This window comes from Fopius arisanus, unplaced genomic scaffold (assembly GCF_000806365.1).
Source record: "Fopius arisanus strain USDA-PBARC FA_bdor unplaced genomic scaffold, ASM80636v1 scaffold00012, whole genome shotgun sequence".
In the NCBI taxonomy this organism is placed as follows: Eukaryota; Metazoa; Arthropoda; class Insecta; order Hymenoptera; family Braconidae; genus Fopius; species Fopius arisanus.
Genome location: NW_011887751.1, coordinates 1560320 through 1573381, shown reverse-complemented (window position 1 = coordinate 1573381; position 13062 = coordinate 1560320). Strand labels below are relative to the sequence as shown.

The window sequence follows — 13062 nt, the reverse complement described above, 5'->3', positions numbered from 1 at the left end:
AACTGTTGAAAAGATTTTTAAATTTTTGTTAATACAAAATTTTGTTTATACAAGATTTGTCCAATATGAATATTGAAAGAATAAATAGATTCATACCAAAATGGAGTTAAAAGAATCCGTTCATACAAATTATTTGAGAGAAATTTCCTTGCAGAACTTTCATGGTAAAATCATTTAGAGTTGTCTTCTTTGGCTCATATATCGGCAAAAAATAAGAAAAATAGATTGAAACGTAGTGAAAAATCCCATTCGTTTCAAACCCAGAGCTTTCTGTGGGACATTTCTATAAAAAAAACTTTCAACTCCATTTTTGGTATGAATCTATTTATTTTTTCAATATTCATATTGGAAGAAATCTTGTATTTACAAAATTTTGTATTCACAAAAATTAAAAAGTCTTTTCAACAGTTTTTTACAATCACAAACTTATATAGATTTGATAGAAATCTAATACAGTTCCAATAGAATGGATTTTGATTGAATTTTAAAGAACTGACATCTCATTTTTTTCCAATTTTTACTAAAATAGTTGTTCAATATTAAGGTAACCAAGAAATAATCAATTTCTGGCACCATGATGTTTGAACCATTACCCCCGATACAACTGAGGATTTACCACGTTGAATTGGTGAAAATTTGTTTGAATTTTTAGGCGGTAAGGTTTTTTAAATTTGAAAGGAAAGCGCGCGTTGCTCTCTCTGTCTAACTGCGCCCCACTTCGTACACGCTGCTACTCCCACCCAGAGTACGCTGGGCTCCACGCAATTGGGGTATTGTATTTCTAATAATGGGTCTAATAGGGTTTTATGGCCCCGGCTCCCGAGGATCCGACTTTGCCCATGCCTGGGTTAGATACATCAATGACCTTGAATTTGCACAACAAGTTCGTATGTTAGGGGCCTTAGCTTTCGTTCCCATCACTCGCGTTTATGCCTACTACACAATATTAGTTGAATCGCTATATTTTACTGAGAATGCTGTGATTTTTGCTCCTCTACTGACATATTTTAAAGACACGTGGATTGGTCAGAAGCGTGGCAGAGGATATAAATCAGGGCGATTTCAAATTGCTGATTGGAATTGCTATGACGTGCTTATTAATGGTGATCCTCGAACTAACAACGCACTTGAAGGTTGACACAATGGGTTTAACAAGAGGGTTGCCAGAAGACACTCTGAAATGGGTTGGTTTCTCTCTACTCTGCAGAGGGAACAAGCGACAACAGAAACTGTTGTTGAGCAATTTTTATCCGGAAGAATTGTGGCATCGACGAGAAGGAAGGCTTATCTTGATTATGATGCTCGTTTACGTACTTTGGTCACCGCTTTTGATGTTAATGAGGATGCACTTGAGTACTTACGTGGCATTTCTTCTAATGTGTAAATAATGATAACTATTGTTATTGTCCTTCTTCTTATATGTTTGTATTGGTTATTACTCTGTCGTTTTTCTTTTTCTACTGATTTGTTCAATGAATAAACGCTCTCATAAAAATATTCACATTAAAAAAAAATGATTAGTTTTTGAAAAATAAATATTTTTTACTGTGATATTTTGACGTGTGATATTTTGAATGAAAAAATGTTTTGCCCTGCTTCGAAGTCCTAGTTTCCTGGAGAGGCTTTGCGATAACTTGCGTTGATGTTAGTCATGAACTTGCACCCTTTGTTGAAATTTCGGTCCCATTCACATTGTAGAATCGTTCGAGCAGGGGTATTTTCAAGGGCCATTGTGCGACGTCTATTAAAAAAGTAGATTTCGAGAGATTCTGTTGTGACCGGCCCGTCAAAATTAGCACATATGAGGAGAGAGAATAAGTAGCGAAGCCAAAAGATGAATTAGATGGTCGAATAACAGTTGCCACTTTGGAAAGGTATTTTACCTTGCTTCGAGCCCGTAGCTTGCCCAATAGTCCTGGATCTCAAAGGCGTGAATGACAGCCGTCGACTCCATAATTTCTGAGGAAGACCAGCCACATACGGATGGATAGATTGCTTCGGTACTTGTGTGCTCGAAGCCATGTTGGCAAGCGCGGATTCAGGAGCCAACTGAGAGGAACCAGGTTTTAAAATAATCTCAGAAACAATTCTTGGTCGATTAACCAATTTTGCTGTTTCAACCTGTTTTCGTTTCAGAGATTGTTTTAAAATCTTTCAATTTTTGGCTCGGCTGAGTCGTGGTTCCCTGAATTATGTCTCAGAATCTATCTGGTTGCAGTTCCTCGGCTTTACTCCGTCGGTCATTGATGTCGATCGCTGGCTCTTCTTCGTCAATTTGCTTCTGCTCGGCGGTGGTTCTCATGGTTTTTTTATAGTTTGGACGACTCCGAGTACATAGCTGAGTTACACAGCGTTCAATCGTCGCCAAGCCATCATCGCGGTGAACCGAACTGTTGAGAGCCCCTAGATGAAGACAAACCATTTGGCATTAGGCATATTATTAGATAGGTTTATGTCACGCTGTCTGTAGAGCGACATTTTACGCACGGCTCGCGTGAGCAAAACTTCATTCACGACGCATTGTGATGGAAAATAGCCTTCGACATTCGTCGGAGAAATAGTGTTGGTCCCATGGGGGGTTAGCATTTCCTTTGGTCCAGCGCTTCGCACTTCACATGCGTCCAAAATCACTTTTCCGCACTTGTATCGGTAAATGGTACTGTTTTTTCATAGGCCGCGGAGTAAAAGATATTGAAGACATCTCACGGCGCGATACGCATCCTTAAGTATCGGATCCTTGTTTTTTTTTCGCCATGGATGGACGTGCGTTCCAATCCGTTCCCAAGAAAGCATCTCAATAACTCGCACGTAAAGTCTTCTGGTCTATTTCCGCTACGTCTGAAGGATCTACGAAATAACCGCTTCTTCAAAAAAAAACGCCCGTGTTTGGATAAATTTTAATCTATGGAGAAAGTTAAGGAATCGTTAGCATTTGCATCAACAGACCATCACTTTTCAATCGTGGACTAGGAGTCTTTTTCACGGTTCCATTTCTAAATATCACACGTCAAAATATCACGTCAAAAAAACACACGTCAAAATATCACAGTACAAAATATCGCACGGCAAAATTCCACAGTAAAAAATATCACACGTCAAAATATCACAGCAAAAAATATTTATTTTTCAAAAATTAATCATTTTTTTTTAATGTGAATATTTTTATGAGAGCGTTCATTAATTGAACAAATCAGTAGAAAACGAAAAACGACAGAGTAATAAGCAATACAAACATATAAGAAGAAGGACAATAACAATAGTTATCATTATCTACACATTAGAAGAAATGCCACGTAAGTACTCAAGTGTATCCTCATTAACATCAAAAGCGGTGACCAAAGTACGTAAACGAGCATCATAATCCACATAAGCCTTCCTTCTCGTCGATGCCACAATTCTTCCGGATAAAAATTGCTCAACAACAGTTTCTGTTGTCGCTTGTTCCCTCTGCAGAGTAGAGAGAAACCAACCCATTTCAGAGTGTCTCCTGGCAACCCTCTTGTTAAACCCATTGTGTCAACCTTCAAGTGCGTTGTTAGTTCGAGGATCACCATTAATAACCACGTCATGACAATTCTGATTATCCCACGTTCATACAGAATAATCCCACCGGAATGCGGCCTCAAGGATTATCGATCTACAATAATCCGAGGAATAACCGAATTATTATTTTCGCCCGGGAAATCGATAATTTCACGGACTCGGACCCTCTACGGGTCCGAGTGGGTGTGCGCGAGAGAGACAGAACGCGAGAAAGAGATGACACTACGCCTCACTGCTCGGTTAGCAGCGAGGAAAAATCCACTATGATAAAATTCAGCCTCCTTTAAAATTAGAAAACTCGGAATCCGCTGAGCAGATCCCGGAAAACCCTGAACAATATTGTTCGGGACCCTATTGCCCACAACCCCACGAAATTTGATGCATAATGGTGCATACCGCGAACCTGTAGGCTAATTAATAGCCACGAGAAAATTTCATGCACGACTCCCACCTGTTGCGCGTAGCCGCTCGACGACTGCCTCGATGGCGCCACGAAGGAGAACCACTGGCCTTTCGTTGGCCGTGAACAATCCCACAAAAATCCGTCGTAACAATACGCTCGGACCCCCCAAAATCACACCAATAACCTCTCCACCGCACTGGGGGAAAAACACAGGCCGAAATTGATCGGAAAATCTCCCCACAAGACCTCTAAAAACCACCCAAAATTTAGGGACACAACCGACGCCATTTTCATGGCTCGGAAAAATTATCATAACTGCCAACAATTTTCTGGGGAGTCGCCAAAGGGGGAAAATGGATTAAATTATGCTGTAAACTCACTGTTGATCCCCTGGGTGCCTTCCTCTTCCTCTTTTGGACCATCCTGGGTGGAATTGGATGTCCTCGGTGGTCCCGGAATGTTCTTGGTGGTGCACTGTATCACTTACGTATTCACTGTTTCGTGGTTGGTGCGTCACTGATTTTCGGAGGTCAGTGTCGCGTGACGCTGACCCCCCTAATCACGCCTACCAATCGATCGGGTGTCGATTGGTGGATCCCTTTGCCCTATTCCGGGCGAAGTCCATCGCGGGGGAATTAGTTCAAATTTGAATTAATTCCCCATTCCTAAAATTAATTCATTACCCCCATTCTATCAGGATCGGTTCTCCTGGGTTCTCGGGACCAAAAGACTTTTATTCCTAACCCTTAAACCGAATTTTATTTCACTAACCCGTAATTTGATCGGCGATCCGCCGGGATAACGGCTGATTTTATCCCGAGCCGCCTTCCACTCGTAATCAGTCTTGGCAATCCGCTGCATTAACTAATAATTTTGCCCCGTAGGGCCTTCCACCAGTACCAATTAATCCCCAGAAACCCTTTTTCTTGGAGCGCCGGCTTTTTAGCCAGACCTACACGATCCGGAGGGCTTACCCTATCCTTCTCCTAAAATCTCCTTAATGCTGAACCTAATTACGCCTAAACCACCCAAAAAAGGAAGTCCTAATTTTGCCCTAAACCTAACCCGTACTCGAGTTATCTCACTCTCTCTCTCAAAGTTTTTCGTGGGGATTCTAACAGGCATCCCCGATGCTCGTCACAATCTTGCTTAAGAAGCGAAAGATTACGTCCGAGTCTTCAAGATATTCGAATCTAAAGATGTCGACGTTTTTCTGTGCTTGCTATATCATGTACATTCTGATAAACTCCTCATAATTCCACTCGTACGTCCCTGGATCATCGTGCATCTGTTTGTCTAGGCGTTTAGAATGATCACGTAGAAATTCCTCAGTGTATTGTTTACCGTTTGGCTTCTCTTTGTATGATGTAGTATTTTTGCTTTTTGACTTCTTTTTGGACTTAGGGACAATGAAGACGGATTGGATTGGACAGATGGATTGGACGGTAGTGTCAGAGGAGTTTGGCGAATCCAAGGGTTTTTTTTTGTTGTACTCGTTGGTTAGGGGTAACTGAGGGTTTGAGGTGAAATTCAAGGAGGAAGGAACAGCTGATGCTGATGACGATGATGTCCGATCCATTGAATTGCCCGCATTTGGCAAGTTCCTTGGCCTAGCTCAGTGCTCTGCATTTTTTTCGGGACAATTTTTTGAGTAATGTCCGACTTTTTTGCAGGTAAAACAAGCTGAATTGTATAACGTGACGTATACGAAGTAATTGAAACCTTGATGATTAAATCTCATATTATTCGGAAGTTTGGAAGCGTCTTGTTGTTCAATAAACATCTGTCTCCGGTGGCTTTGTACATGAGAGTATTCGGGGTCTTTAACACCGGCATTGAGAGTCATGATATTAGAAGTTGGGGTAAACTTGAGGTCGGCGAGTTTCTTCTCTATTTCGGAATTAGGAAGAGAAGGACAGACATCTGAGAAAATAACCCGCTTTGTTTTGGCAACTAGCGGTCTGACTTTAAGTCTGACCTCACCAATCGATAGAGCGGTGTTATCGGCTGTCAGTTTATCTACCATCTTCTGAGACGTGACAAAAATAATTATTCTATTACCTGATGGTGGTACTCCTGGTAATATCTCGATGATGATGCCATGACTTTGTTAAAGAAAGTATTAATTTGTCCCTTCATGTCGACATGCCCGTTAACCTCGGAAATCTCGAACCAAAAAGGATTAAAAAAAAAATACAAAATAGGCTAAGGCGACAACTTTTGTCCAGATAAGTCCCCTGATTCATAGCGCCTGCCCCAAAAAATTATTCTCCACACAAATAAAAGGGGGGGGGGGGGCACAACAAGTGACGACGAACACGAAGCACTCTTGTCCCAGACACCATAAAGTATAGTTCTGTTCTGTATCGTCTTAAATTATCTGTGTATTGTATTGTGGGGAAGTCGATTTCCGAGTTCAACGGAATATTAAAGGAATTGTTGGTAATTTAAGTGAGTAACTTTGGTTTCATTCCTGCCTGTTTTCCTTTCTCTCTCTCTCTCTGTTTCTACGAGTTGCCTTGGGTCTTTCCAATTTTCCACTCTCTGAGATAACTCCAAGAAACGTTGTTGATTCCCGTCAAATCAACTGGCGCCCGATTAATAAAATTGTCGAAAGTTGTAACAAATAGCAATTTTTGGACCTCGGCAGCCCTTGACCCAGGCCGCGCCGAGTGAAGGCTCTGGACTACAGTAAATTTATGTTTAATTGTCGACTTGCATGAAATAAAAAGCCTGCTTCAACTTTTAACTCGATTTTCTTGGGTAAGAGCCCTTGAATATGAAGCTGTAGTTTGCGTCGGAATAGTGTTACTAACGTCTTCATTATTCAACATTTCGAAGTCTTGCTCGGTGAGTTCGGTATTCTCAATTTCAGTGTCCACTGGCTTGGTAGTGTTCATTTTTTTTTTTGGTGTACGCACAAAAAAAATTTGGCAAAGAGAACTAAGGGATTATTGTAAGCTATGTGCTGTCAGATGGACACGCATAGCACAAATAATCTTATCACTTTTTATGGTTCACTATTGACTCGGTATTTAAGGTGCCGGAGCAACTAGTAAACACGTCTTACTCCGACACTGGTCGGAGCAAGAATCTTCCTAGGTGTTAATTAACCATATCGATGAATAGTACTTATAACTATGCATATTTATAATTACTATGTAATTAACCTTTAGTAATGATTTCTGCAGGCGTTCTTAACTTTAAAAATTAAAAAAAAATTTAAAAAACTTTAAAAAATGCAGTTTTTTTTCTAATCTGTTGCAGGCAAAACATTGAAATTTTTTTTCCCTCAATGTTAAAGGAACAGAGAGCATACTGATCACGAATTTCCTCAGAGTACTATAAAAATCTGTACATATAAAAAAAAATAAAAAAATAAAAAATAAGTCATACGAAATAGAACTTACAAAAGAAAAAATATTAAGAAATTATTTTTGACAATTTTGAAGTGTTTCTGAGTTTTTGGGATTTTTCCAGTTTTTTGAAATCATTTTTAGAATGAGAATAAACATAAAATTGAAAGAACAAGTTTTTTCATTAAAAAAAATCAGAGTCAAGATAGAGATCTGGATTGTTTCCCAGAATTATATTTTTGGATCAGAAATATTGCAAAAAATTGGCGCTTTGAAATTCGCTTGTGCCAAATTCATCACGCCTATCCAGCCAGACCCTTCACTGATAATAATCAATTTCGTAAACGAAGAATTTGATGGCGATTGTAGTGAATTGAACAATCGTGAGTGGCTCACAAAATTACCTTATCTTGTTGATTTGACTAAATTTCTTAATCATATTAACCTTCAAATGCAGGGCAATGCAAACCTTTCCGGAGATCAAGGGCAGGCAATAACTGCATTGAAAACATTAATCAAAAGAATTCGAGACATTTTTTATAAACATATAGTTCCGTCTATCTTCACCACGTTAGAATCGATATTAAATGGATTCAGCAACGCATCATTTAATGGCCAATCTTTCGCAGAACAGACGCAATAATTATATGATTATTTGAGTAAACGGTTCACCGATATAGACGATTTACAGTACTTGTGTCGGTTGTTCCAGGCTCCTAAAGCTTCTATGTACGATTTTTTCATACTTCCTTCACCTTCGTTCCTTCCCATTACCCATGATGTCTACCAGCTTCCCGCGATTTCCATTGGGCAACAGTCCATAATGTTGGCCAAGAGTGGACGATAAATTTAAATATATTAATTTTTTTGTATTTCAAGTTCTCAATTTTTCTCGATGAACTTCTAGTTCCAGATTCTATGATTTCATCGAAATTACAAGTTAGAATGTACGCTTCGCCAGAGAAATAATGAGAACATTTATTTCATAAATTCCAAAATTAATAATCAGATATCCGACGTTTAAGGAGACGGTAGCACAACATGGATAAACCGTATAGGAACCATAGAGACACGGACCGAGCAACGTACTCCACAGAGCTATACAAGGAACTCAGTTGCGCATATAGAAGACCTAAGTATATCCACAGCATTGAAACAGAAGTAGACATCTTATACTCCGCCCTGAATTCCGCCTTTGAAGTAGCCTACACCTCAAAAAGAAGGTCAAGGAGTGACACCACGAACAACCGGTAGAATGCAAAATTAACTTTGTAAAACTTTGTTAACTAAGTTTGGATGGCTTGAATGGATAACTCGCTACCAAATGAACGTCACGCCACAGACCCGGCACGGATGTCAGAGCATCTGCTAAGTGTCCACGTTCCAGACTCCAGACTGAAGGTAGAGACAACCGACATCCTTAGCCAAAGTACACACAGATGGAAAATAGTATCTCACATAGTGGATGTTTAATAAGTCACACGGGCAATAGGTAGTTTCAACAGCTCTAAAAACCCTGGACCCGATATCCTATCTGCAGACATGTTATAGCAGGGGGAGAGGCAGTAGCCGTCAGGCGCACTTACTTGTACAAGACCTACATCGATACGCAACAAACAGAGGTGAGAGTAGTATTGAGTCGTAAGCAAGGTAAGTACAGCTACCATAAGGCAAAAATATTTAGGTCGATTCTCGATGTCAATAAATGTCACCAGCATGGATTCGTACTTAGATAAAGCCCGATTGGTGTCTGTTACGAGTTACGGCTCCTTTTCTTATGGCTGACCAGGTATATTAGGCTGTCTGGGCTCTTCCTGCTTTAATTAGCAAGCTTTGCCTCAAGGAGAAACTAAGGTCTGGACCGACCAATGGCCGAAGTTTAGCCTGCCAATTAGCAAGCTTGACACAACGCTTTTCTTAAAGACTGGCCCATGACTGGACGGTATCGTAGATCATAACTTGGGCTCAATCAACGGACGCTAGAATGATCCAGTATATGCAGCCGTTAATGGTCCATAACTGGACATATCGTTTTGTCAAGATGGGGTCAATTGTAATTTTCACGCTTTCCAGGTGTGAAGTGCCAAGCTCTGACAATAGGACCAACTTGGTCCAATCTTGGCTTACTCAGCCTTGGTATACTTAGATTGGTCCTTGGTTATTTCGGTAGATATACCAGTCTATTCCTAAGACTACCATACTCCCGGATACCAAGCTTGAGCCACTCTATACACAAGATTGGCATCCAAGACTGGTACTGTCTGACTCGGACCAGGCTAAATACCAGGCAGGTGCCCAAGCCTCAGTAATGTCTGCACTTAAACTTTATATTGACTGTTGCGTCATAACGTCAAAACGATAGTTAGGGGTAATTTTTATGTCAGCGACAGGCGGTGGCAGCACCTGATGGGCGCCCGTCTCTCGCTGATAAGTGCGCGCGCCGAAAACCGTTGCCTTTTTTATCAGTTTATCACCCATTTTTCTTCCAGTCTTTCACAAGTGATCCTATTTTCTCTCGACCGTGTGTTCACTTAAAAGCATCCCTACCACATTACTGTTGTTTCACCCAAAAACCAACCGCATGAGAACACACGATCTCGTGTAACCTCGTGGTTTCTCGCCACGCTGCGAACTGCAACATTAATGGAAGAACAACATTTCCACCAACGAACAAACATAATTTTTCCTTAAGTTAAAATATATCAAACAATATATCGCAAACGATGAGTATGTATGAGAGTGTGCAAACTACGTATATTTTGTGATGTCATTCGCAGGGTTAACTGATTTTATTAAAACAAACACTGTATTGACATAATAAAAGTGGGTTTTTTGTGCCCTTTCCCAATCAAAATAAGACTCAATTAATCTCCCTTTTAAAATCTAATATATCGATCATGTCACCTAGGGCATGATAGTACGTCACGATAATTCATTGACGCCTGGTATCCAACCTCAACCAAGCAGAATCCAGAACTGGTATCGGAGGCTAGGCAATACGAAGCTTATACCATATTGCATGCCCGATTTACACAGAGCGTCGATATAAAATGTAAATCTACTAATTGAATTATTTCAACTAGGAGAGTCTCCAATTCTGACAATTTAGAGAAATATAAGGGATTTTTTTTGTCAAAGCCGTATACAGTTTGCTAATTCAATCGTTCACAATAATAGGAATGATTCGTATTGAACTTACACTACCTAAAAATGCCTACACTGTCTGAAAGGGCGGAGAGGGGGAGGGGGGGGGGGGTGAAAGAGTAAAAAGTTGGTAAGAAATTCATGCGTGAGAAAATTTTGTGAAAAAATTGACATTGGTGAGAGGAAATATAGATTTGATATAGCTGCCATCATCGCTGACAGGTGGGCAAGGGCGTTTCTCAAGTGCGTCGAAGGTGCAACAGCTTTGTTTGGATGTGAGGGATGAACGATCAAAGTTGTAACAGTGAATAAAAGATGAATTTATCCTGCGATGGAGTCTTTTATACCAACAAATGACACTTTCGGGGAGCAAACTCAACCAGATCACGTCATTTGACGGATAAAGTGACAAAACAGCCACTTCAACCGCGCTTGTGGAAATCTCCGGATTCAATCTAGTGAGGCATGTTCCCCTTGATAGTGTAGATTGGCTGTTCTTAAATATTATGAAAAATTTGGACGATAACTGGGTCGTTAGAGACAAAAATATTCACAAATTATCAATGGATCAGTTGACTGTTTTCAACAAATTGATGAAGTCTATTATGTCGTTTGTGCCAGTAGAATGCCAACGGAGAAAATTTGATATGCAAGGTGGAGTTGTCCTATAGTAAGTCCCAGATGAGGAACGCTATCAACACTTTCTGCGGCTGTCTATAGCATGCCGTATTATTTGTAATAATACGTGGATAAAAAGACATTGTGTAATTACGAAGAAATTATTTGAAGATTTTTTTCAATTATTACCATATTATTATGGGGAGGACTCCTGAACAATGACATTTCACCTTCTACTTCATATCTACGACTATGCTGAATATTTTCAATCTGCTCTTTATGACTATTCGGCGTTCGGGGGAGAAAATCACATCGGGCAATTAACAAAATATGTAACAAGCGCTGCAAGACCATTGCCACAAATGATTAATAAATTAAATGCGATTGAATCGGACAATAATGTAAAGATGAAAAAACAGGATTATTAATGAAAGAAAATTGTCAATAGAAATTATAAAATGCAAGTTATATTTTTATCGAGGGATACAGAGTCAAAGAAAGTGATGACGTATTTCGGGCCCCGTGCTTCTCGCAACAAATCGGAATTGTTCTTGGAAAAAAATGGTCAAAAGTGAGTGAGCTCTTACCATTAACTCAAGTAAAAAATAAATGCATCGGTCATCCGTAGAAAACAAAGACTAGCTTATCTCATTACTACACACGAAATTCGGCTATTTTGGCCGGCAACGGTTCCACGTACCTCTCAGTAAGTATATGCTTGTATTTAATTCGATAAATTATTTATTTTCCACCCACGTCCATAATTCAGAATTCACTGAAAATTCAAAACAGCCCACAATTAATTTGATCAATATCGATGAGATAAAAATCGAACCTAAACTCTTAAAATCAATCAGATATAGCCCTCAGCAATCAACGCGTTCAATTTTCATTTGTTTTAGTTGACTAAACATGAGTGGTCCGGGAACACAGAAATACCATTGTTAATTTGTTGGTTTCAAAGGCGAAGTTAATGCAGTTGGAGAAATGCTAATTGGGTTGGGATTCAATGGCTAACCAATCCTTCAATTCATCTACTAATTATTGATTGAAAAGATGAAAAAAAATTAATTAATTATTTATCACTGACATAGTTTACAGTTAACCAAAGTTCTCAATCGCTGATGAATTAATAGCGGGAAAAACCTAATTAGTTAACATAAAAATTACCGCTGTGACCGAGATTCTAATGCGTGACCCTACCATTACCATACCTACGCTTTGCTACTAAGCGAATACCCACTTATAGTTTGTGATTTTTCATTATGCTTATGAATTCCATATGAACTTTGTAGGAACAATTTTAATTAATAATTTTCTGTTATGATTTACTTTATCCATTAACATAAGTTTCCTCATCAAGGATAATAATAATGAATTATTATAACTATTATTATTTTATTTACAAAGCTATTCGGAAGTGTAGCGATCGCTAGCCGGACATGTACTGACTATAGAGAATTTACTCAAATTCCAGGCAATCAAGACTGGGCCAAGTGTTAGCTAAGCAATGCCGCACTAGTGTTATGCGTAAAGCAAGGAAAACGTCGAAAAAAAGAAAATGAAATGCAAATATCAGATAGGGTGACGAAAATTGGTAGAATATGCCTATAAAATTGTGAACTTGAATCGGATAACTCACCTCAACAACTCTAAAATCGTCGAGAGCTTTCCTAGCTTGAACTTTTCTTCCCACAGCACTATTCCCTTGCCTTCTGTTAGTCGCATTGATGGAGATTGTGCCAACTATATCACTAAAAGTTTGTGACGGCTTCACTCTTCCCTTGAACGTTAACACATTGGGTTTGTGGGGGAGAGCATAATGCTCGCAGATAGTTTCAATATCCGCCTTCACCCTATCTTTTAGTAGCCTCTTCTGCTCTTTCTCAGCCTTGACATCTGCCATTTTCTGCCTTTTTACGTATTCTTTCAGCCTGGAAATCATTGTATACAATAAGAAGTGAGTTTGTCTGTAAATTGATGAGGTAATTGCCATAT

General features: G+C 39.4%; 1 protein-coding gene across 3 annotated transcripts in view; it reads right to left on the bottom strand.

Moving 5' to 3' along the window:
• Positions 1–13062, bottom strand: part of LOC105263060 (SAM_USH1G_HARP domain-containing protein Sans) — an 85379-nt gene that overhangs the window by 43678 nt on the left and 28639 nt on the right. For all 3 annotated transcript variants that reach the window (XM_011299034.1, XM_011299036.1, XM_011299037.1), the window contains one exon: positions 12707–12998. In XM_011299034.1, the coding sequence (XP_011297336.1) occupies positions 12707–12998 (292 nt within the window). The remainder of the gene's footprint in view (positions 1–12706; positions 12999–13062) is intronic.